The following is a 23,220-nucleotide window of genomic DNA, read 5'->3' on the forward strand; positions in this document are numbered from 1 at the left end:
TAATTATAGCAGAATTATATAAGATTCTTTGCTTCAGTAAAAGCAGCAATAGTCCTGCTTTCAAAGTGTTTATATGTAAAAGTACAACAAGTTAACTAAAACTTATTACTTAGTAAGTACTAACCACAACTAGTACTTACTACTACTATTAACTACTTAACTATTTTATTTGTTGTTGGACAGTTTAATCTAGAAAATAGCATTAGTGAATCAGATGCATCTAGCTAAATCTAACGCAGTCTTTGCTGTAGGGAGAATAGTATGCCTCTTTACAATACAAACATTTACACACCCACAAGCGCGCACACACACACACACACACACACACACACACACACACACACACACACACACACACACACACACACACTGATGGCAGAGCTGCCATCCAATGTTCCACCTGCTCATAAAGAGAGATAAATATTCACACATACAGCAATTCGGGGTTCAGTGTCTTGCCCAAGTGCACTTCGACATGTAGACTCCAGGGGCCAGGGATCGAACCACTGACCTTCTGACTAGTGGATGACGGAAGCTCTACTTCCTTAGCCACAGTACTTAAATACATGTTCTCAGTTTTGTTACACTATTTTTCTACAGCATTTTTATTGTCATCCAACCATTCAGTGAACCATTGAGCTTTGTGTGCATGTGAAGGTCACCAAACTATGGTTCCAAAGTGAATGTGTGTCATTTTGTCCCTCAAGTTCGAGCTTTTACAAATGGATCTCCACTCATAAAAACGAAGGGCTAATTTTGTTGAAGGTGTTCACATCTCGCCATACTCAACAGATGCCTGTGACTTTTAGGACCAAAACATTTGGGAGGATGGTAACCCCGCATGTGCCCCACCCCTCCTCATGCAGCTGAGGGGCTACTTTAGCTGCTATAAGAACCCTCCCTGACACGATGACTATCAAACTGGACCATCCAATGGGCAAGTGTCAAAACTAACTGGGGACTACTGCTGTCTAAACCTCCGAGTTACAGCTAAGTTTATGCGCGGCTCTTGTCTGCATGCTGCTGTTTTCTACTTGAAAATAAGGGATTGGCTTTCGCCTGGGAAACACTTGCCTACCTATGATGGCTTTTACTATGCTCAGGCCGGTGTCGACGCATCCCTTCTCTTACCCCGCTGACCTGACCTTGATCTCGGACGACGAAGAGGGGAACCACAGCGAGAGCGACGGCAGCACCGACCAGGGCTATGGCTGCTGCGGGATTCCGCGGGACAGTTATAGGCGGGAGTCCGGCGTCGTGGTGCCGCATCGGAACACCGCTAACGCCAGGGAAAGACACCGGACCCAGAACGTCAACACGGCTTTCACGGCGCTGCGGACACTCATCCCTACGGAACCGGTGGACAGAAAACTCTCCAAAATCGAGACGCTGCGCCTGGCGTCCAGCTATATCTCCCACTTGGCCAACGTTCTTGTGGTCGGGGACGGGAGGGAGGACGGACAGCCTTGCCTCAGTGCTGTCTACAAGGAGGGGAAGGGGGGTAGAGAAGGCAAACAGCCCCGGAATATCTGCACATTCTGCCTCAGCAACCAACGGAAAGGGGTAAAATATTCATTAAATATGCCCTTTGCTCTCAGAAAAACACTAGGCTATTTTAAAATGTCTTTCTCATTGATAAGCCTAACACACAGCCCATTTTATTTTAGGTATTTTTTCCTCTACTGTTTAATAGGGCTTATAGGCTATAGCCTATACAACGCAAATGTTTTTACAATGCAGTTTATACTTGTATTATACGTCCGCCCGCCTGTTATTCCTGCATTATAGTTCCTGCAAAATATGCTGCGAGGGATCCAAGTGTGTGTTGCCGATTGCAAAATTTAGGGTTGTATTATTTAAATAAAACGTGGGCTACATTTGTGTGCCGAATGTCCAAGAAAACCATAATATTTCTGAAAAGGTATTCATTTATGGATTACAGTGTGTGTATCTTCGTGGAAAGACAAGGGAGCAAAAAAAAAAGTTGTTTTCAAGAATGTAGTTCTCCTGGACAGGTTGGCAGCAGTAGCCAGTTAGTGCTGTCATATAGGCCTATTGTCATTATTCTGTCACAACCAGAATTAATGTGTATATGGTAGGCTATTTTATTCCAGCATTCATTGTTACATTTAACATCCGATTTAAGGGTTCCAACTGGACTTTTTCCAACAGTTCATCAGTAGCCTACATCAAATTGTTTGACTGGAATGAGTCTGTTCCATTTTACAGGGAGGTCATATGACACTGTGGGCCCACAATGCTGCATGCATCTCAGTAAAATGGACGGGTCCATTGTTAAAATCTCCATGTTGTGATTTTGTTTGTTTATTGGTGCCTTATCATCCAGTGCATGGTGATATCCTTTAAAGGAAAACAAATGGATTGTAATGGATATTAATATGCTCTTAGGAAAGTACAGCAAAACATCTGAACTTAGAAATTGTGTTTAGGTCAATAATATTTCCTATAGATACACAGTGACAGTAATTTCCCTCTTTGTTCACAGGTGAAAGACAAACGAGACTGTGTGAAAATGCATGGAAGCAGTGCGAGACAAATAAGTCGACGATGAAACTGTATGAGTAGGATTGGATCTACTTTTCAGAGCAGAGGAAACCTCCACCAATCATTCCTAGTCTGGATGCATCTCAGTCTTTGAGGACTACTCTGAAGTTTTGGTTTGGCTCATTGGTCACTTAAACCTGTATGAGGATTGGCACCAAAACCTGAAGATACAGTCACTCGTTCCAGGACACTAACTAATGTCATAGTAAAATAGTTCATTTCTCACTTTCAAATTAGACCATACAGCTGCTATATGTTCATGGATGTTCTTTTCATTTGAATGACAAACATGTTCAGGGAATTAGTGGCAGAATATGTTCAAATTTAAAAATGAAATGAGTTACATTGGACAAGTTTGTTTATTTATACTTTACAGCGGTTTGAAATTTACTGACCATAGAATATACAACATTACCCGCTCTGTATTACTAAAAGGTTTATTATCAGAGAGCTGCATTGATAATACTAATCTCCTATTATTTCTTAAAAGGCACACTCCATAATCCAAAAGAATATCCTTTTAGGCTACTATTAGATGAACTTAAAGTTCTCCAATATATGAACTGACCACAAATGATAACCAAATGTGTTATCAAAGTTGTATGATGCTGGTTAAGGTTTATTTATATAAACAAATAAATAACGTCTTCTGTTATCTGTAGGTCAAATTATCAAAGCATTAGCAGACTGCTGGACAAATGGCTCTATCATAGTTATAGAGATGCTGTTGGTGCCTCTCCCCTTAGCTGTATTGGGTAAAGTATGAGACAAACTCATAAAAGTTTGCATCGTTCTTTGGGAAGCTCGGTTCACAAAGGGACTTGTAGCTTACAGCAGATCAGTTTCAGGAATGAAATGTGAGAGGACAGACCTGTCCATCCACCTGAGCTGGTGTTGTGAAGTTGTGTGCAACAGGACACATTTGTGGGACACTATTTTGTTTTCTTTTTCATTACATGTAATCTACTTTGAAATTAAATTTATTTTTACATAGATGTAGCGCTCTTCTTTGCCTTCACAATGGCTTCCCAACCTTAACAATCGTTTGAACTATTTTCATTAATAATGCACACAAAATCTTGTTGTTGAGTTGTTATTGGCATATTTTGAAATATTGTCCAGTAACAAAGCTGTTCAAAATATCAAATGTGAACTGATCCCATTTATGTTCCCCATCGGGTTAAGAGTTGAATTTGCAAAAAAAAAACAAAAAAAGGTTGTATAATTCCTCTACTTTTTAAATGACCTCAAGTGATGTGTAGTCATGCAGGTAGTTTGCATACTCACATTGCACACAGTTTAAACACACATATTTCAGTGGAAATATTTTCTAAAGAAGAAACCATCCAAATGAAAAGTGTTGGCAATGTGTTCTGTAGACTATAGCCACAGGTGGAAGCAGAAATCTCAGAGCCAGATATATCAAACCACTGAGAAAAAAAAACCAAACTATCTGCATGGCTAGACACTACAGTTGGTAAGTGTTTAATGTAATGTCATGTGTGTTAAGAGACCCTTTAACACTGCAAGCTTAGTTTGTAGATCAGGGAAGTTACAAAATGTAGGCTTTGCAGCTGTACCACCTTCAGATATCTATGTTCCTGGTTCCAAGGTTATAAAATGCATGCAGAGTTCATGTACATTTAGGACAGCCAGAGCCAAAGAACAAACCACTTTACCATTGCTGGCATCTTCTGCCTGTAACCGCTCAGAGGAGGAAGCCTATACGGGGAATTCCAATGAAGGTTTACCCTCTCCATCTGAGGAATCTCAACAGAGGAAGTAATCAATCTCTTCCTCAACGGGCTCTTTCTGAAATCGTTGTATCCCAGCAGAATCTGACCACAGAGAGCCATGTCAGGGTGGTAGGTGCACCGTGCCAGTTAGGAAGGCATGAATCAGAGTCAACTCTGGGAAAAGTTAAATGCAAAACAGGAAAGACACAAATTAGTGTTGTTGGATCTATTGTGGTGACTGATGATTACTCATGGGGACCATCAGGGTGTGTAGCACATTACTGGAGCCATGCCAACAAGATCAACCAGAGGAAGAAACAGTTTAAACCTTGGATATAGGAAAACCAGAGTAAGTGTTTGATAAACACATATTCTGTTTTTTTCTGAATCATCTAAAACTGACATAGCTAATTTTCTCTTTTTTAATGGATAACACCATTCAAAGTTTTGGACATTTAGAAAACAGTAAAAACTAAATCTGAGGGCTGATCTTTGGCAAGACTCTGTTCTGGTAGTAAATCTTCCAGGTTGGGATCCACATGTGGTGTTGATCAGTCACAGCTAATATCGCCTAGCACCCTGTGTCCTGACAAACACAGCTGTTGATGAATTGTGTTAAATGTTATAGAATCAGTATACACACAGAAAGATAGAAATCCAGTTTTTTTAATTGGATGTAGCAAAAGCAACACAAAGTGCTCAGAGGACTTAAAGAAGTAATTTAAGGATTGATTTGAAAAATGTGCACTGCAACAATCACATAATGTTGTGAAAATAAAAGTAGACAGGAAGTCCACTGTGATGGATTGCCTCATTCAAGCAAGTTTTAAGTCTCTACAACTGATATTCCTAGTGAATTAACTGAAAAATGTAAAACAAAAAATCTTCCCATCTAACTCTCACCAAGGAAACTAATAAGTGCATTTATTGTAAGTACATACAAGGAAAAACTCCCTAAGACTCCAAATATGTGGGGAAGAGCCAAGGTGATGACAGAATATTTGCAAGTGCCTTTTTTTTTTTTGTATGTGCCCATGTATAGTAAATGGGCAAAAATGTTTTGATCCCAAACAGGGTTTTGCTTACAGTAAAGGTGTAGTGGTCTGTTTAGACATTGTGTATTACTGTGTTTTGGATTTCTACCAATGCAACATGTGCAGCTGATGTATCCATACATTTCTGAGCTGTATAGAAAAGCGTCATGTGTGCATGTGACACGTCTCTGTGTGTGTTATGGTGTGAACAGCATATGCATGTACACTACAACACTTTATGATACCTGCTGTAGGGCCTCTGTATTTCTGCTATAACCATTCCTTACTTCCTTAAGCACTTAAAAGTTACTAATTATGACAGTGTGTGGTGCAACAGCCAAGTTACAACCATGAGATTTATTGCAGTTTTTAAATATTTGACAACACAGTTATGACTAAACTGAATGCTTTAAATCACTGCTGAAGTGATGGGAGGTACAACCCTCTGGTAGAAAGTTATTGCACTTGCAGTCCTCTGGGGCATCACAACTAACTGCACACTTGCATGAAGTATCCCAACCCTCCAGTTTCTCTCCACCTGTCAGTGCTAAAGCCTAATTAGAAGCTGCTGTGTGAGCTTATCCTGCAGCTCTGAGGCTCCGGTGGAGCCCCGCTCAATGGCTCCCAGAGGCACCCCCAGGCAGGAAGATGTCATAGAGGAACAGGAAGGAAATGGCCTGAGTGCTCGACCCTGCCGAGGCCCTCCCTGTGGGTCCTGGACTCTGGGTCAGTGCCAGCTTTGACATCAATCAGCTGATGCCTATTTTAATTCCTGGGTGGCTGAACGAAACTCTGAGTCAGTCACATTAAACATAACATAAAACAATTCAAAATCATATGTAGATAAAGTATAATAAATACTTGTAGTATAAATAATAATTAGTATGAATATAAGCAGGTATTTATCCATTCATAGTAATCTTTGGATGTTGGACATTTTGAAAAATATACATGCAGATTGTATTGCACTGGCCATAGAAAAGAAACCTGTTTACATGACTGAAAAAGCTGAATCACAAGGCATAAGTACTTACATAAGAGACTATAGTGCAGAGTGTCTTTGACAAAAATATGCTTAAAAAGTAGTGTTGTCCAAAGAAGCAAAACTAGGATACTAAAGGCAGAGATAATACAGAGGTGGAACATTTCATATCTTTTGTATATTATTGGAATCCTTTATATACACAAGAGATACAAAGGAAAGTATGGAGCAACTCTACTCTGACAGGTGCGGTTTCTTATTAAAGTTAGTGGTATCCCTATACAGGACAGTATAAAGTTCCATCTGAACATAAATTAATATGTCAAAGTCGTCAGCAGCACTTTCCCGATCTTCAGCCCCATCTGGTAAGAATTAGTGGAGGATACCATGGGGCAAATAGGAAGGGCTAAGATTGTGATACAGTTCCCCTTCACCTAAACAGACCCTTATGGTACTGTAGCTCAACTGTTTGACAAGACAGACACCTTCCACCCCCTCACTGCCTCTTGTTCAACCCTATAGTTCCCCAGCCAGCCGGCCTGTCAGAGTAATCGCCATCGGACACGCACTGCGGGCCCTTTCATGGGACAGCGGCCTTGGATAGGCCACTTCCAAATTTTATGATTGTTTTCCATTGATGGGTGGAGTGGGAGCAACCCAGTCCTCTGCAGCAGCCAAACAGGCACTAACTGGGCAAGACACAGTAGTGTCTGAGTGTGTGTGTACTCGTACATCGAATTCGACAGATAAGACTATTTTAAGGACGATATTAATACATACTGTATCTTCTTAGGTTATGGTGCACTTGCACTTATTTTTAACAGGTTTGCTTATGTGTGTGCATTGCTGTCTGCCCCAGTGTCTTTTTTTGATATTACCCTGTGGCGCAAAAGTCAGAAATATTTCAATTCTTAGTGGCTGTAAATACTAAATAATAACCAAGTTTTGGACTTTGGAGAGGCAGCGAATGATTGGACTTTTGATACTTTAATCTCATGGTAAAAACAACTCAAGCCACATGTAGTCTGGTTGTGTGAGGCTACATGAATGGCTTTTAAATAAACCTTAAACTAACCTAAACACATTACTAGAAAAGTAAACTCAGTAGAGTGCAGATCTCTGCCAGGTTTGTCTCCATCTCCCCTCCTATACGAAGAGTTGCATCTCACTCAATTGTCCCTCCCAGCTCCCTTATAGTCAAGACGGCAGCGAAGATAACAAAAACAGGGAATCATTATTAGTGGACCATAACATATCAGGTATGGAATTAACCTGCAAATGCTCCAGTTCAATCTGAGACCAAACCTTTCTATGGATATCATTTTTTGAGCCACGACAAACGCCAAAATGTAAGGTTTGTTTTTAGCCTTTTGGTACTGCACGAGTCAGCAGTCAATGACAGTATTAAACAGTCAATACAATTTTTTACAACAATTGTGAATAATTGAAATTAAACAAAAACAAACTTTACAAAAATAATTAACATTGCATTACAAGTTGTGGTCAGAAAGGAACCTTCATTACTGTATATGAGGTGGGCAACCCTGCCTGCTGTTGTCCAGTCGGACCAATATCACTGACATATCGGTCAGCAGAGCAGATGAATGTGTGGGCGAGTGTTCTGTATCGGTTGACACACTCTCCTCTCAGCAGCGGACACTCTTGGGGCTATTGTATCCCTCCCAACATGCAGTGGGAGGAAGCGGTGGAATGACCTGAAACATTAGTACAGACAATATCTATCCACCAGGGCAGGGCTCTGATTGCTCTTTGCTTGGCTCCTGTTCCTGCACTCTATCTCCGTCTCAGGGCGGTGGTCCTTGATGCAGAGGTGAAAGGTGACTAATCTGAGGCCTGATTTCTCCCCCTGTCAAAATAATACCACAATATGTCTGTACAGACTGCTCTGAAGGAGGAAAGAGGCAGACTTCCGTAGCAGACTTCCATCATAGCCCCAAAAGCTTTATTGGGACTTGAGTTCTCTTTATTTTATCTTTGCTCAACTTTATTTCTGAAAAAGAATTGTTTCTGATTTTTTCTTAACTTAACTTAGCCCCGCCCACAACATTTGAGATCGGGAAGTTCGGTCTAGACTTGATCATTTGTGGAGCAACTATGCTCGAACCAGAGCTCTTTGGAACAATCAAATTATCAGGGCGGGATTTATACAATGATGGACAGATGATCAACAGTAACGTAATCAACCACGTCACCAAAGAGCGCTTGGGTTGAATTTGTTTACAACAAAGATGGCTGCCATGTCTGTTATAGAAGATATCAACAGCGCATTAATTTGAAAAGAGGAACAGAGAACCGCAATCACGTATGTATACACATTGCCACACCCGTCTGCACAACATGGAAACTGCCGCCTCTGCCTTTGCTCTGTCGAAGCCTGCCTTTGATTTGCAGCTTCTGTGACGTCTGTCTCCGTTGCTCTGATTGGTTGTAGGTTTATCCAATTGAGTGCAGAGGCATTTTCTTGGTTCGGGTGAAACATGCCCCATAATCACAGCCCAATTGAGCAGTATCAGACTCAGATTCTGACTAGAATCTGAGTATGACGACATCAGGCTACTTTTTTATCAGCAATAAAAGGTAAATACATCTCCATCACGGTTTTCCACCAAATAATTAAACTGCACCATGCACTTCCCTTCAACCCTAGAGTTTGCTGCAGAATAATCACAGGTAGCAGGTTTTTGGCAGAGATTAATAGGAGATCCAATAAAACAGGCAAAGTAATATATATTAAGTTGTGACATTGCATGGGAAAATCTCTACTAAGTATAAGGAAGCCTGTGGATCTGCATTTTAACAACAAATGAAAAATTATCATGGGGCTGATACAGTAAATGCAATTGTTCACTGCTCGGGAACCTCCTGTAACTGGGAGATGGATGGGAGGAAGAATATACGTCTAAAAACTTTGAACCAGTTTCAACACCCACAGCAATTGTTTAGAGGATATCCTCAATCAAGGGTCCCAAAGAGCACAATGATAGTCTCGCTAACAGAAACCTGCTGCCCCCAACAACCTCCTCGACCTGCCTTCTGTGTGCTTGAGAAGAATGCGTGTGCCGGCACCCGCTCCAAGCACAACACCACAGTGACATGTGAACTTTGTTTTTCATTAAACAATGCCAAAAGGAGTCTCCTGCCATTTTAAACATGTCACTCATCTGATAATGGCTTAGTGATCGCTGGCATTAAAGTGAGATAAAACTTGCCATGGTTCAGGCTATGACTGTATTCATACACATGGTCAGATTAACCTGTTATTTGTCAAGATTAGCCTGTTTACCTAGAGGGTTAAGGGCAAAGAATTGTTGATGGGCCCTTATTGACAACTGCCACCACCTTGCCACGGTGCTTGAGTGTATGTACCCTGTCCCTTCCAGGTTCCCATCCAGTACAGTGAACACAGCAGACAACACAGGGCAGCTTTTTTTTGCTCAGACACACAGAAACCAACTGGTACGCCTGGTTGGTATCTGAAATAGATTTTCTTCTTGTCAATTAATGGGATTACTTTTAATAACTTTATTTAGGAATATGTACCATGTGAGAATAAACTAAAGTAATTACAGTCTCAGACTATATAGATTATATACTTTATATTAAGTAGCAGTAGTAGTAGTAGTATTTGTTTTTAATTAAAAAAATACAAATGTACTTCTTTTTTTTTAACAGTTTATTGAAAATTTTCAAAACAATAACAAGAACAACAACAAAACCCAACAACAATGTAATGGAGTCATAATTTAACATAAAATCCATCCCAGGGTGGGAGGGTCCCACCCCAAATGACTGTGGCGTTCACAGAGAGAGAGAGAGAGAAAGAAAAAAGGGGAAGAGCCCCAGGTGTGCTGGTGCGCACTCTCGTGCACAGGTAAGGGGGAGGGGTAAACCTCATCTTGTCACACCATATTTTAGATGTGTGTTTTATCATTGGGTTTTGAGTTAAATTTTTTTGACTGTGATAGGAGTGAATAAATGGGATGCTTGACAATATTTCTGCTGTGTGAGATTGTTCGATCTGTTTCCAGGCTGGAGGATGCTCTAAATTTTTAATCGAAGTCCAAACGGTTCTGGATTGAGCAGCCAAATAATATAATTGAAAGTCAGGTAGGTTTAGACCTCCTTGTTCAATGGGGCGACAGAGGGTTTTGAGTTTTACTCTGGGAACTTTACCGTTCCATAGGAATCTAGAAATCAGTCTGTCCAGTTTTTTAAAAAAGGTTTTGGGGATTGGAGTTGGAAGCGCTTGGAATAGGTAAAGGAATTTAGGTAGAACGTTCATTTTTATACAGTTTATTCGTCCAATTAGGGATATAGGTAAAGACTTCCACCTTTCCAAATCTGCTTCCGCTTTTCTAAGCAGGGGTTCATAGTTGAGAGAGTAAATCTGGTGTAATTGATTGGGTATCTGTTCTCCAAGATAACAGAGCTTATAGGGTTCCCAATGAAAAGAAGTTTTTCCCCTCGATAATCCTTGGGCAGCTGGGTTTAGAGGCATTACCACACTTTTATGTTTGTTTATTTTGTACCCAGAAATGCAGCTATATTCATCTAACAGGGTATAGAGGGCAGGGAGAGATGACACCACATTAGTCAAGTACAGTATAATATCGTCAGCATATAGCAAAATGATATGTTTTTCATTTTCAACCATAATGCCCTCTATGGCAGGGTGTACTCTAACAGCAATTGCGAGCGGTTCGACCGCCAGCGCGAAGAGGAGCGGGGACAGGGGACAGCCCTGGCGCGTGCCACGTGAGAGAGGAAAGAGAGATGAGGTATCAGTATTTGTTCGTATCATCGCTGATGGGTTGAGATATAGCATCTGTATCATTCTTATAAAGTTGGGGCCAAAGTTCATCTTTTGTAAGACTGCGAAGAGGAAACGCCATTCTAAGTGATCAAATGCCTTTTCGGTGTCTAAAGAAAGGGCAACGACAGGCATGTTAATTTGTCCGGCACAGTGAATAATATCAAGAAACCTATGAATGTTATCGGAGGAAAAACGGTTTTGAATGAAGCCAGTCTGGTCTTTATTTATAAGATTAGGGATCACTTTCTCCAGTCTGGTAGCTATAACCTTGGTAAATATCTTGTATTCTGACGAGGGCTATGGGCCTATAGGAGCCACAGAGTTTTGGGTCTTTGCCTGGTTTTAGCAGAACAGTAATCAGAGCCTGTTCTAAAGTTTTAGGTAATTGGTGGATTTCAATTGCATGCTTAAACATTTCCATTAACGGTGAGAGTAGGTTAGATGTAAAGGTTTTATAAAAATCCATAGGAAATCCATCTGGCCCTGGCGATTTTCCTGCTGAGAGCTTCCCAATTGCATCTTAAACTTCCTGCCTTGTAATGTCTGCCTCTAGACTGTCTCCGCCGCCATCCCCGGAACAGCCAGACCCCCCAAGAAGTTATTCATTTTGTAAGTATCTACACCCTGAGAGGAGTATAAGTCTAGACAGAAATCCTTAAAAGTTTCATTAATATGTCTGGGATCAGGCCAGCTCACAGTCTTGCCTGGGCCCGGGACGAGATAAGCTTAGATGGGCCCCCCGCGCCCAGATCTCTCCTTTTTCCTTGCTCTTCCTCTCCCCTGCTCTTCCTCTCCTGTTCATCTCCTCTCCTGTTCATCTCCTGTACCTCTCCTCTGCTCTTCCTCTCCTGGTCCTCTCCTCTCCTCTTCCTCTCCTGCTCCTCTCCTATGCTCTTCCTCTCCTATGCTCTTCCTCTCCTCTGATCTTCCTCTAATCTGATCTTCCTCTCCTCTCCTCACATCTCTCACTGAAATTAATGTGATCAGTCTCTGATCCATCCTGCTCAGACTCTCCGACAGGGCAGCGGGCCCCTCCCGCATCTCTCTCTCTCTCTCTCTCTCTCACCGGTAGCCTGACTCTGTCCCTCCGTTGCGGGGCAGCGGGCCCCTCCCGCATCACTCTTTCTGTCACCTGACAGCAGCTGGATCTCTCTCCTCTCTGTCTCATCCTCTCTGACGGAGCTACCAAACTCAACTCTTTCTGTAAAAGAGAACGTGTTGTGTCAGGCTTTTATACAAGCTAATGGACGTTAACATGAGAGCTGGCCTGTTAGCTTACGTTACATGGCTCGTAAACGTTGGCTGCGCTGTTTTTTACCTTGCTCTACGTTGACAGTTCCAGCTTCACCGTCACCACCTTTTTTTAAAAATATTTGTTTAGAAAATCTCTAAGGCCTCTGTTTTCTTCTTCTCTTTTCCTTCCTTTTCTGAGCACCGGACTTGTGCTGACCGGACATTTTGAGCATACTGAACTTCAAATCTACTGAAAACAACATCAACTTTTGATAAGTGGCCAAACCATTTTTGTGTTGGGGGTGGGGGGGTTCTTGACCACTATTTCAAGGACAATTAGGAAGAAAACAAATAAAAAGCTTTTATGTAACTCAAATATTACATATTTTTTTCCACAAATAGGCCTATTTAAAAAAATGTTTTTCAATTATTCCATAATTTAATGAGGGCCCAGTTCTGGGCCCCCAGTTCTGCCCCTACTGTGGGCCCGGGACAACAGACCCGTTTGTCCCCCCCTATCGGCGGGCGTGTCTGGGATTATGGATTATCGTGGCATCCTCTTTGGTTTTAACTGAGGGAATGCATCTTGAGCTTTCTGCCAGGCTAATAGTTTACCACTTTTATCCCCATGTTCATAATAATGTTGTTTAGTTCTGGCCATGGCATTTTCAACCACCCGAGTGGTTAGTGTGTTGTATTCGGTCCTTTTTGTTATTTAGCAGATAAGAAGTCATTTCATTTTGAGTCTGAAAATGTTCCTTTTCAAGTTTCCTAATCTCTGATTCAAGTGTATTGGTTTTCAGCATATATTGCTTTTTTTCCATGATGCATAACTTATGGTTTCACCTTTCAAGTAGGCTTTTAAGGACTCCCATACAGCGGTGGGCGAGGCAGTTCCTTTGTTAATCTAAGAAAACTGTCTACCTTGTTTCTAATAAGTGTAGTGTAATTTGCGTCAATAAGCAGGTGTGTGGGGAATAGCCATAGTCTGCTATTATAGGTGGTGGTTTTTTGAGCCATCAGGAGCATGAGAGGGGCGTGGTCCGAGTGAGTCATGACCAGATATTCACATGAGGATATAAGATGGATTCCGTCAGCATGAGTAAGAAAAATATCAATTCTAGAATAGCTTTTATGAGCATGAAAGTAGAAAGAATACTCAAGCAGTAATTTGTGTCTTCCTCTCCATATATCTACGAGGTTGAAATCTGCCATTTCTTTTTTGAGTGTCTTAGCTGCCTGAGAACAAGTTTTGGAGTTTGAGGAGGACCTATCTTTGGATGGATCCAAAACTAAGTTCAAATCCCCACCTATAATGAGTTCACTAGTAGGGCAAGTAAATGTGAAAAAGAAACTCTGGAAGAATTGAGGGCAATCATAATTTGGGCCATAAACATTAACTCAGGCATGAAAACGGGTCAGGGGTGAAAAAGGTGAGAAGGATATTACCCCTCTGGGGGGGTCCGGGGGCATGCTCCCCCGGAAGAAAATTTTAAATATTCCATATTTTAAAGCATCAATCTGATGCATTTTGAGATGCATTTTTTGCCATATTCAATATTTTCAATATGCACTCATTAAAGTTAATTTGACTGGCAAACAGTTAAAGTCCTTCTGACATTACACAATAATAAAAGTCATCATTTTTAAAAACTGAAAAAAGAAAAAAAAGACCAATTTTTACTTCTTCTAACCATATGTTAAATAAAGAGTCAATGTGGATTTACATATTGCCATAATATCATAATCCTACAATGAATCATTGTGAAAACTAAACTTTACTACTTTGGCCAGGTCATCATCAAAAAAGCGAATTTATATATTAGTTGTCATGTACATTTATTAAAAACGTTTCATACGTATAAACTCTGGGACAAGGCCGTTATGTTTATATAACTGCCATGCTGATTCCAAACAGACAGCTTTGTCAAGGCAGTTTGGGCCTCAGATAGCTTTTACAGTGGCCATCGGTAATGACAAATCGTGTTCCGCTATGAACGTGCACACACGTATTGTTTGTATCACGGTCGGTCAGTAAAGGAACAGTCGCAGTGGTAGCGAGGCGGGTATGGCTGCAGCCTGGAGCGTCCCATGTCATGCCGTCCCGTCTCATGCCGAGGCTTTCCAACGGTAAATTCAGAGGGTCAAAAAAACAAAACCGCAAATTATTTTCCAGATTTCCAGATGGAGTCACCAGAGTCACGGGTAAGATCACGTTTGTTGCAATCAATTGAAAAACGTTTAAACTGTTAAAGTAGCAATTTTAGCCATACATGGTTTGCTGATTTCTGGATGTTATTGTTGCGTCCCTGATGTTAACGTACATTTGATGAAACCTGCATCAGCGTTGGTTGACATTTGTTAGTGAATGTTAGCTAACGTTACCTAGAGCAATTTATGGTTGCAGACTCTGATGGTTGCTTTCTGTGATTGTCCTTAAGGTACACATCAGTGTCTTTAAAAGAAATAGCACACCCCCGGTGACACGATGCACGGTGTGCTGTACCGACCATCATTGCCCCCTTTGCCCCACTTCCATATACAAGCCCCGGTGTAGGGCAAAGGTTTTGCAGCACATGGAGGTGCATGTAAAGAATGCCATTCAACATGAAGGTTAGTTCCCTCCATCAGCTTTGTGCTATGCCATTATCATTTGTTTGTTTGTAACTACTGGTACTTAGTAAGCTTACTAATAGTAACTTTACATACTAGTTGCTTTATTTTATTGGGTAAGCACGTAATGCTTTTGTCCCTTCATAGATTTCTTCATAACAAAATGCCACCAGGCCTGCAGGAGTGGAAGCAGTGGTCACTTCCACTGCCCTTTCTGCCTCAAGACCACAATAAAAAGGCAGGCTATACAGAGGCATTTGCCGATCTGTAGGCCACCTCTCCATGATGCCCAGTTGGATGCTGATGCAGACTGCAGAGAGATGGGCATCAATTCCCAGACAGAGGAGTGCAAAGGTCTGAAATCACTCTCCATTTTCTGTGGAGCTGCACTTGGCTGTGTTCACTTAATACTTTTAGATGATTGTCAGTTTGATTATCAATTCTCTGCAGCAGGATCTGTGAACCTACCTCATCTCGGCACTGACAAACTGCCTGTATCGGTGAGTATATGTGTGTCTGTTTATAAAGAGAAAACTATCTGTGTGAATGTTTAGTGTGTTTTTCAAACCTGTGTGTGTCTGTGTGTGTCTGTGTCAGGTACAGTATAGTGAAATACAAGGACAAAGAGACCCAGCAGAGAGACCCCAAGACCCACCGCCAGAATCCTTCTTGCCGTTCCTTCTTGCTAACCTGGACAACCCTCCCTGCAGAGTGCGCCGTGCAAATTTGCCAAATGTAGTTTGTCCTCACTGTAATGTGCAGTTCCAAAGAAAAAATATGAAGAAGCACATTTACAGACAACACACAGATAAAGCTGTCAGAGACATCACTGCAAATTCCCATCTAGATGCTGTATGCATTGATGAGAAGAATGGCATATATGCTGTGAAAAAGTCGTTTCTTGGACCTTTTGTACCTCTTCATGTCCAAAAGAGAACCTGGGGGAAAGAGCACCAAATCAAGTGTGAGTCCAGTGAGTGCCAACATGCCAGTGACTTTGCTGTCAGGAGTGGCTTGAAGACATTTCAATGCCATCATGTCCGCTCTCTTGACTACTGTTCAGCTATTGCCACCAATACTGTACTGAGTGAAGAAACTCTGACTGATATGGTGGAAAACAAGTGGTTTGGAGAAAACAGGAAACAGCAGTGTCTCCAGCTCCAGTCACAGGCAACTACTGCCAGTGTGCCAGTCTCTGTTAATGTCACCTTGAAATCAGAGCTGAAACGGTACATATCAGTCTATGAACCGAATTTAAAGGAGAACTCCGGGCAATTTTTACGTTAATCTTGATCGCTATATGTATATGAGTACTGTCAATAGCAAAAAAAACGAGCCGAATCGGTGCTAGCAACACGGAGTTGCTGCAGCTAATGCCGAGAGCTCCCACTCAGCTAAAACGGCAGTTATGGGGGCATAAGATAAAGAGTGTCTTTGTGCCTCATAACAGACACAAAATGCAATTAAAATGTCTGTGCAACACGAACAGGGCCCTTACATGACAACAAGATGCGTTTAGCAGTTCCATGTGTATTTGTAGCATATATATCCATTTTGTGTGCTGTCGTTGGTGAATATGAGTCTCTGCAGTGGCGAATTGTGTGGTAGTTTCCTTAGCCAGGCTAGCAGCCCCGACCGGGCATCCTTCTACTTCCTCCCCGCCTCCCTTGCCTGCCGCTGCCGACAACAATCCACAGGCGCCCGCTGATCTGGTGGATGTCCTCCAGAGGACAGTTCATGCTTTCACGGCGAAATATTGAAGTTTATTCCCCCCTCAAAAATAGGTAATGAACTCAGCAGAGACTTCCTTTTTTATTGGTGATGGTTTGAACCGCCCCCTATGCTTTAGCCAAGCCCCTTTTCACAGCTAATGAACCGTATGATGTAGAGTCTTGTGTGAGGTATCGTTGAACTCGGCGGGGAGTTCCCTTTTCATTGGTGATGATTTGCAGCGTCTGAGTGCTGCGCAAATGCACGGTCGCAAGGAGCGGCGTCTGCCGGTAACCCCGACGCGCGCCGAGGCGCGAGGGCCCGTCCATCGCTGCTCGCAGCTTTAATTGCATTTTGTGTCTGTTAAGAGGCACAAAGACACTCTTTATCTTATGCCCCCATAACTGCCGTTTTAGCTGAGTGGGAGCTCTCAGCATTAGCTGCAGCAACTCCGTGTTGCTAGCACCGATTCGGCTCGTTTTTTTTGCTAAGTACTCATTTACATATAGCGATCAAGATTAACGTAAAAATTGCCCGGAGTTCTCCTTTAAGTTATTACAGCTGACTGGGATGAGTCGTGGTGACATATGATAAAAGTATGAATACCTGGCATTGCCCATGTTCAAAACCAAGAATGTCATGCATTCATAAATATGTGGCCAAATGGCATTTATTTGAGACACAGAGGCACCTCTTCAGGAAGGTATGGAGCACAGAGAGGACATCAGAGACGACTGAACAAGAACCATTACCTGAAAATAGGGGCATCACATATCCTCCTGAAGATGACAGACTAAAAAAAATGGTGTCATACATTTACTCTTCCAAAAAATACCCATCTGTCTTACCTGACGATGTCCTATCTGTCCGAAATGAAGACTGTCCAATGCAGCTTATTCCTCTGGAAACTGTGTGCTCTGCATGTCCAGGAAACATAGTTCTTGGCCCACCAGTTGTCATCACAAGTCAAGCACAGATTGTGTCTTTGACTGGTGTTCTGAAAGGTAAGCTGAAATCTTTTGTAAACTTGTTTTTCAGCATCACTTATTCCCCCACAATAAATAGACTCACACCCCACTCCTCTCCTTTCAGGTCTCAGCACTTACTGCAAAGAGTGTGGCCAATGTGGGATGCTTTACAGATACCAGGAGTATAAGGATGGTTTGCATAACTTTGATGATGGTGTCATTTTGACCTTCAATCTGTGCATGTTCCTACGGAACTCACTCCAGGTATGTATGTATGTGTATGTATATGTGTATGTATGTATGTATGTATGTACAGGCCAAAAGTTTGGACACACCTTCTCATTCAATGCGTTTCCTTTTTATTTTCATGACTATTTACATTGTAGATTCTCACTGAAGGCATCAAAACTATGAATGAACACATATGGAATTATGTACTTAACAAAAAAGTGTGAAATAACTGAAAACATGTCTTGTATTTTAGATTCTTCAAAATAGCCACCCTTTGCTTTTTTTATTAATAAGGGAAATAATTCCACTAATTAACCCTGACAAAGCACACCTGTGAAGTGAAAACCATTTCAGGTAACTACCTCATGAAGCTCATTGAGAGAACACCAAGGGTTTGCAGCGCTATCAAAAAAAGCAAAGGGTGGCTACTTTGAAGAATCTAAAATATAAGACATGTTTTCTGTTAAACAATTATGTTATCTTTATAGGCTCACACAGCCGTTGGGCGAGTTTTTGATGCCCTAGAAGAAACTTTAAAGACTGCTTTGCCAAGCAGGGATCGGCTTCTTCATGCGTATTTGCATTTCGAAGCTCTCACAGCACATGAATACAAATATTCTTGTGTGAACTGTGGAAACTTCCCACCTCTGGTGGTGATGGATCTCCACAAAAAGGGTGTTTTCAGCATGCCGTGTAAGTGTCTTTAATAAAAAGGAAATTATTGATTCAAAATTATATTAGTTAATTTAAACATTTTAATTTGACTTACATTGACATTTTTTACATTGTCTTTTGTGACTGTGACTATCCTTTTAAGTCAGTGATATTGAGCCGGTCCCTGAGGATTTCACAGGGGAAGTGAACGTTGAAGATTTCTGGGATTCTGTGTCACTAGAGATGATTGCCAGAGGGCTTACATCAAGTGAGTGTAATTTCTAGGTTTCTATTTAGGATTCAGTAAAAAAAAATAATATTAAAATCAGATATAAGTAATGTGTCTTTTTCCAACATTTCATTCTGATTAACAGGTAACCGGAAGAATCCTTTTACTGTCCATCCCAGCTATCATTTTTGGGCACCTTGGATTGGGCAAGGCACACGAAGGTCCAACACTGTGCTAAACACAGAGTTTTTAAAAGCTCAAGGTCCAAGAAACTCAGCAGAGGCAGATGACATCAATATTACTGAAGACAGACTCTCAAATGAATTGATGAATTTGAAGGTATCCTCCACATAGTTTGTATCACCCTTTATTTGGTTCTTTTCACAAAGGACTCTCATGGAATCTTTGTCTGTTATAGGCCTACAAACTGCAGGACAGTTGTATGGAAGCAACGTGTCTTTTTGATGCAGTTGAATAGATTGAATTCACAACAATAGGCCTAAATGTTAGTGGGGATAATATAACACATTGTCAACCCACGTTTACTGTATTTATTCTTTCCCTTGACCTACACAGGTGGATGCAGTAGATACACTCTGTAAGGAATGTGGTGTCGACTCTTGTGGTTCTAAGATAGATCTAATTCTGCGCCTCAGAACCGAAATGCAAAATAGACAGGCCTACGACAAAGTGTTTCAGAAGATCTGGGGAGCATCAGGTGACAGCTTTACATTTTTCTGGCTTTGTCTGTTTTATGTATTCCTGTAAATACATATTAACTTTACATGTATATACTTCTTATTCCTAATGGTTTACTCCTTTACTATTCATCCAGGTGGTTTGGCTCCATCATGTGTCCCTGCGGTGTTTTGTACAGCTTGAAGTTTAACATCAGAGCAGAAGGCCCTAGAGACTTTGCAGATATGCTTCTGTCGTGGAAACATATGCCCAATATATCAGTCTATGACTTTGCACGAGGTCTTGTAAACCACACCAATGTGAGAGTGCCAGAAAATCCACCATTCCAGCCAAATGAAGGCCGTCTTGCTCCTCCAACCCCTGAGAACATACAGGCTGCCAAGGACCGAACACTGAAGATCCACCTTCCGTGGCTTTTGGAGCCAAACACTGAAAGCTTTGAAGATGATAGTCATCCGGTTACCAAATCCTCTCAACATTATGTCTTGTGTGACAAGCTACATGAAGGTAACAGCAAGGATGAGAAGGACATGCTCTGGAGAATTGAACTTGTACCGGAGCTTGCAGGTCAGCTCAACAGCCAAGTGGCTGAACAGTTCTTCGCAAATATGCAGAAGAACAATTATTTCATTAACAATATGTCGCCTTCAGCTCACATTTTTCTGGTGCGAAACATTGTTTATCACCACAATGAAAAAAAAGAGAGACAAACCATTGAGAAGATGAAAAGAAATGTGAGGAATGTCAGTATCACACTGGACACACTTGGGAAGGCAGTGGCAGGTAACATAAGTATAACAGTTGTTTAAAATGTAGTGTCACAATCCAGTCCAGGATGTATTTGATCTACTGTTGATTGCTATGTTTAGCTCCACAGACTTTATTGGGCACTCAGACTTCATTGGAACCCACAAGAAATCTTGATGGTAGGACTAATTTAAACAGATTTCAGATATTGGGGTTGATCAGTTTGTTAGGCTTGAAAAATAATCTCTTTTTACATCTTTAACCTGTAGGACCAACTCCTGAAAGGGAAACTTCCCTGTGTGACATACAGCCACAGAGATCATGCTGGGGTTTGAAACCTAGTCCACGACAAAAAAATATGGTAGGTTTGATTTCATACTGTACATACACAAAGTTGGTACTCTTAATGTGTGTGTTTGTGTTTGTGTTCGTGTGTTCTAGCTGAAATATGTCTTGGACCCCAAAAGAAATCCAGATGAAACAATTATACGAACCCAGTTTACCAAAGTGCAGCAAGTTACCTTGCAACGCAGAGACTTTTTGACTCTGGGCTTGGCACGGGAGTTGGAGGCCACAGTAAGCACAACTTTAACAAGTTATTTGGGTATAGCACACTGTTTTGCCTTGGGTTTATATTTTGTTTTTTTTATGCTCCATACAGATAGCAAATTGCTGTTTTCAGATAATCACCCAAATAGCACAGTCACAGGTAAATTACTTAGTTTACAATATACAGCATACAATGATAAATGTTGTCTTTCCAACTTAGTTGAATTTCAATGATATATGTGCCATCAGGAAAAGGATGTGTATGCAGTGGATTGCTACGTGGTACCAACATGGCTCGTCTTTCCCCGTAATTTATTATTATTATTATTATTATTATTATTATTATTTATATATATATATATAATTTTGTTTAAATAGTTATATTGTTTAAAAAAATAAAGGTTCAGATCTGTTCTGCTTTTCTATTTCTTCGTGATATGTCTTTCAGAATGATTTGGCAAACAAGGATTTTGTCCTCATACCTATTTGGAAACCAGGACACTACATGCTCTGTGTGCGTCTGCAGTTTTATTATTACCATTACTTTTGCACTGATTTACTATTATAATCTACTTTCTTCTTTGTAGAAACCTTTTTATCTTTAATTTGAGAAATTATATTACATTCGTTTATGTTAATATTCCTAAAAATATATATGTACAGGTTTTGAAGCTGAGAGAGAGACAAATCCTTTTCCCAGACTCCTTATTCCATCTGGAAGCCTCAGTTAGCTTTGGCGATCAACGTTACATTCAGATTTGCAGGTTTCAACTCATTAAGTTCAGACGTTCAATCCATCTGTTTTGGATTTAACCCTTGTGTTGTCTTTTCATTTTCAGTGGTTGTTTCTACGGTTGTTTTCTACGGCCCATACAAAAATTGAAAACAGGTCAATTTGACCCGAAGTCAACACAAGGGTTAAAGTTGTTAAAGTTATTCTAGGTGCTTTTGGTCTGTTCCTGACCACATTAAGTTGTTCAATAACATATTTAGTTAGATCTGTTTTAGGAATTTTGGAAAATAAAATGCTGATTAATACTTTAATTGCAGCGATCTTGCACAGAGGATTATCCCAGGAGAATGGACTGTGATATACAGCAAGGACATCAAAGTAAATGGGTTTCTACGTATTTTATTGTTTATTTTCCATGAATGAGCTGTGCTGAATGTTGTACACTGTCTTACTGTATTTCTGATATTCAGGGTCTCCCAAGACAGGAAGATGGCAATGCCTGTGGGATCTTCATGTTAATGGTATTGTGTGTTGTCCTCAAATGTCACTTAATGGTGTTAAATATAATTTACCTGACAACATATTAGCTGTGGATCTGTTATTGTATTTAAATACCAGGGGAATATAGCTTAGTATGTTTTTCCAAGACTAGTACAGACCAATACGTTTTCTTTTTTATTACAGTATGGTCTTTACATTGTGCTGGGGGCAGATTTTGACTTCACAACTGTAAGTGCCCAGAAAGTCTACAGACATATTACAGTACGGTTTTGTAGAACATGACTTCATTGTTTAATTTAAAATGTTGTATTTCTAGGGTGACATGGACACAATCAGGACATGGTGGTGCCTGTTGCTCCTGTCTGGTCATTCAGGTGTGTCAGGATGTTACAACTGTAACATAAAAATGTATAACAAAGCCAAAATTATACATATAGATGTAATTACTATTCTTCTTAATCTCTAACATGTAATTTAAGAAAATCTGTCTGTTTTAAAGGTTCGCACAGAAAAGGAAATATGAAGATCCCATCGTAAGAATCACATTTTGATAGTTGTTGACGATGTTGTGACCTGCATGCTGAGGATTACTTATTATATGATTTGATGTATTTTGGATCCAAACCTCCCACTTCATATGCATACTTTTTACTGACTTTTAAATATTTTTAAATATGTATTTTTATGTATTTACCCTGTGACAATTAAATAATTGTTGTCTGTGTACAGATAATAGCAGATAAGGATAAGGAGGAGGCAAAGAGGCCCAGGACAATCCCTCCTCAACAGTCGGTTAGTGTGAATGAAGTAAACTTGATCAAAATACTACAAACTGTCTACATAATGAATTCTCAAAATAAATAAGTGTTAAATGTGTTCATTCAGGAACCTGTTGACCTGACCAAAGAGGGGATTCTGGAGGGCATCAATGTTTCTCTAAAATAAACATGTTACACTCTTTCCAAGACTGCTTTTTATTTTTATATTCTATATTGCACCAAATATATTATTCATTAGCATGGTAGTCTGCATTTATCTTACTGTTTACTTAAACACCAAATATATTTTAAGTATTTTATTCATTAGCATGATAGTCGATGCAAAAACGTATGATAGTCGTCGCAAAAACGTATTTTTAATACGTATTTTATTCCGGACGGATGGCATGGGACGCAAGCTTTTATTTTGAAAAGTAGAAGGTC

The 23,220-nt window shown here is 40.6% G+C and overlaps 1 protein-coding gene and 1 long non-coding RNA gene across 2 annotated transcripts; both read left to right on the plus strand.

Moving 5' to 3' along the window:
• Positions 1-878: 878 nt before the first annotated feature.
• LOC120556789 (transcription factor 15-like) lies at positions 879-3,571 on the plus strand. Its single transcript, XM_039796513.1, has 2 exons — positions 879-1,563; positions 2,507-3,571. The coding sequence occupies exons 1-2, from the start codon at positions 1,081-1,083 to the stop codon at positions 2,570-2,572; spliced, it is 549 nt and encodes a 182-aa protein (XP_039652447.1). The 5' UTR covers positions 879-1,080; the 3' UTR covers positions 2,573-3,571.
• Positions 3,572-22,404: 18,833 nt separating this feature from the next.
• On the plus strand, positions 22,405-22,978 carry LOC120556905. The gene is made up of 3 exons (XR_005638910.1): positions 22,405-22,551; positions 22,748-22,810; positions 22,904-22,978. It is a non-coding gene; the product is annotated as an uncharacterized LOC120556905 (long non-coding RNA).
• The last annotated feature ends 242 nt before the right edge of the window (positions 22,979-23,220 follow it).

The sequence above is a fragment of the Perca fluviatilis genome, chromosome 4 (assembly GCF_010015445.1).
Source record: "Perca fluviatilis chromosome 4, GENO_Pfluv_1.0, whole genome shotgun sequence".
Taxonomy (NCBI): Eukaryota; Metazoa; Chordata; class Actinopteri; order Perciformes; family Percidae; genus Perca; species Perca fluviatilis.

Bases quoted from the DNA above. Each gene is read 5' to 3' on its own strand.
- LOC120556789 (XM_039796513.1), top strand. From the start codon at position 1,081: ATGATGGCTTTTACTATGCTCAGGCCGGTGTCGACGCATCCCTTCTCT. The intron at 1,564-2,506 runs GTAAAATATTCA...CTTTGTTCACAG, and splicing joins TCAGCAACCAACGGAAAGGG to GTGAAAGACAAACGAGACTG.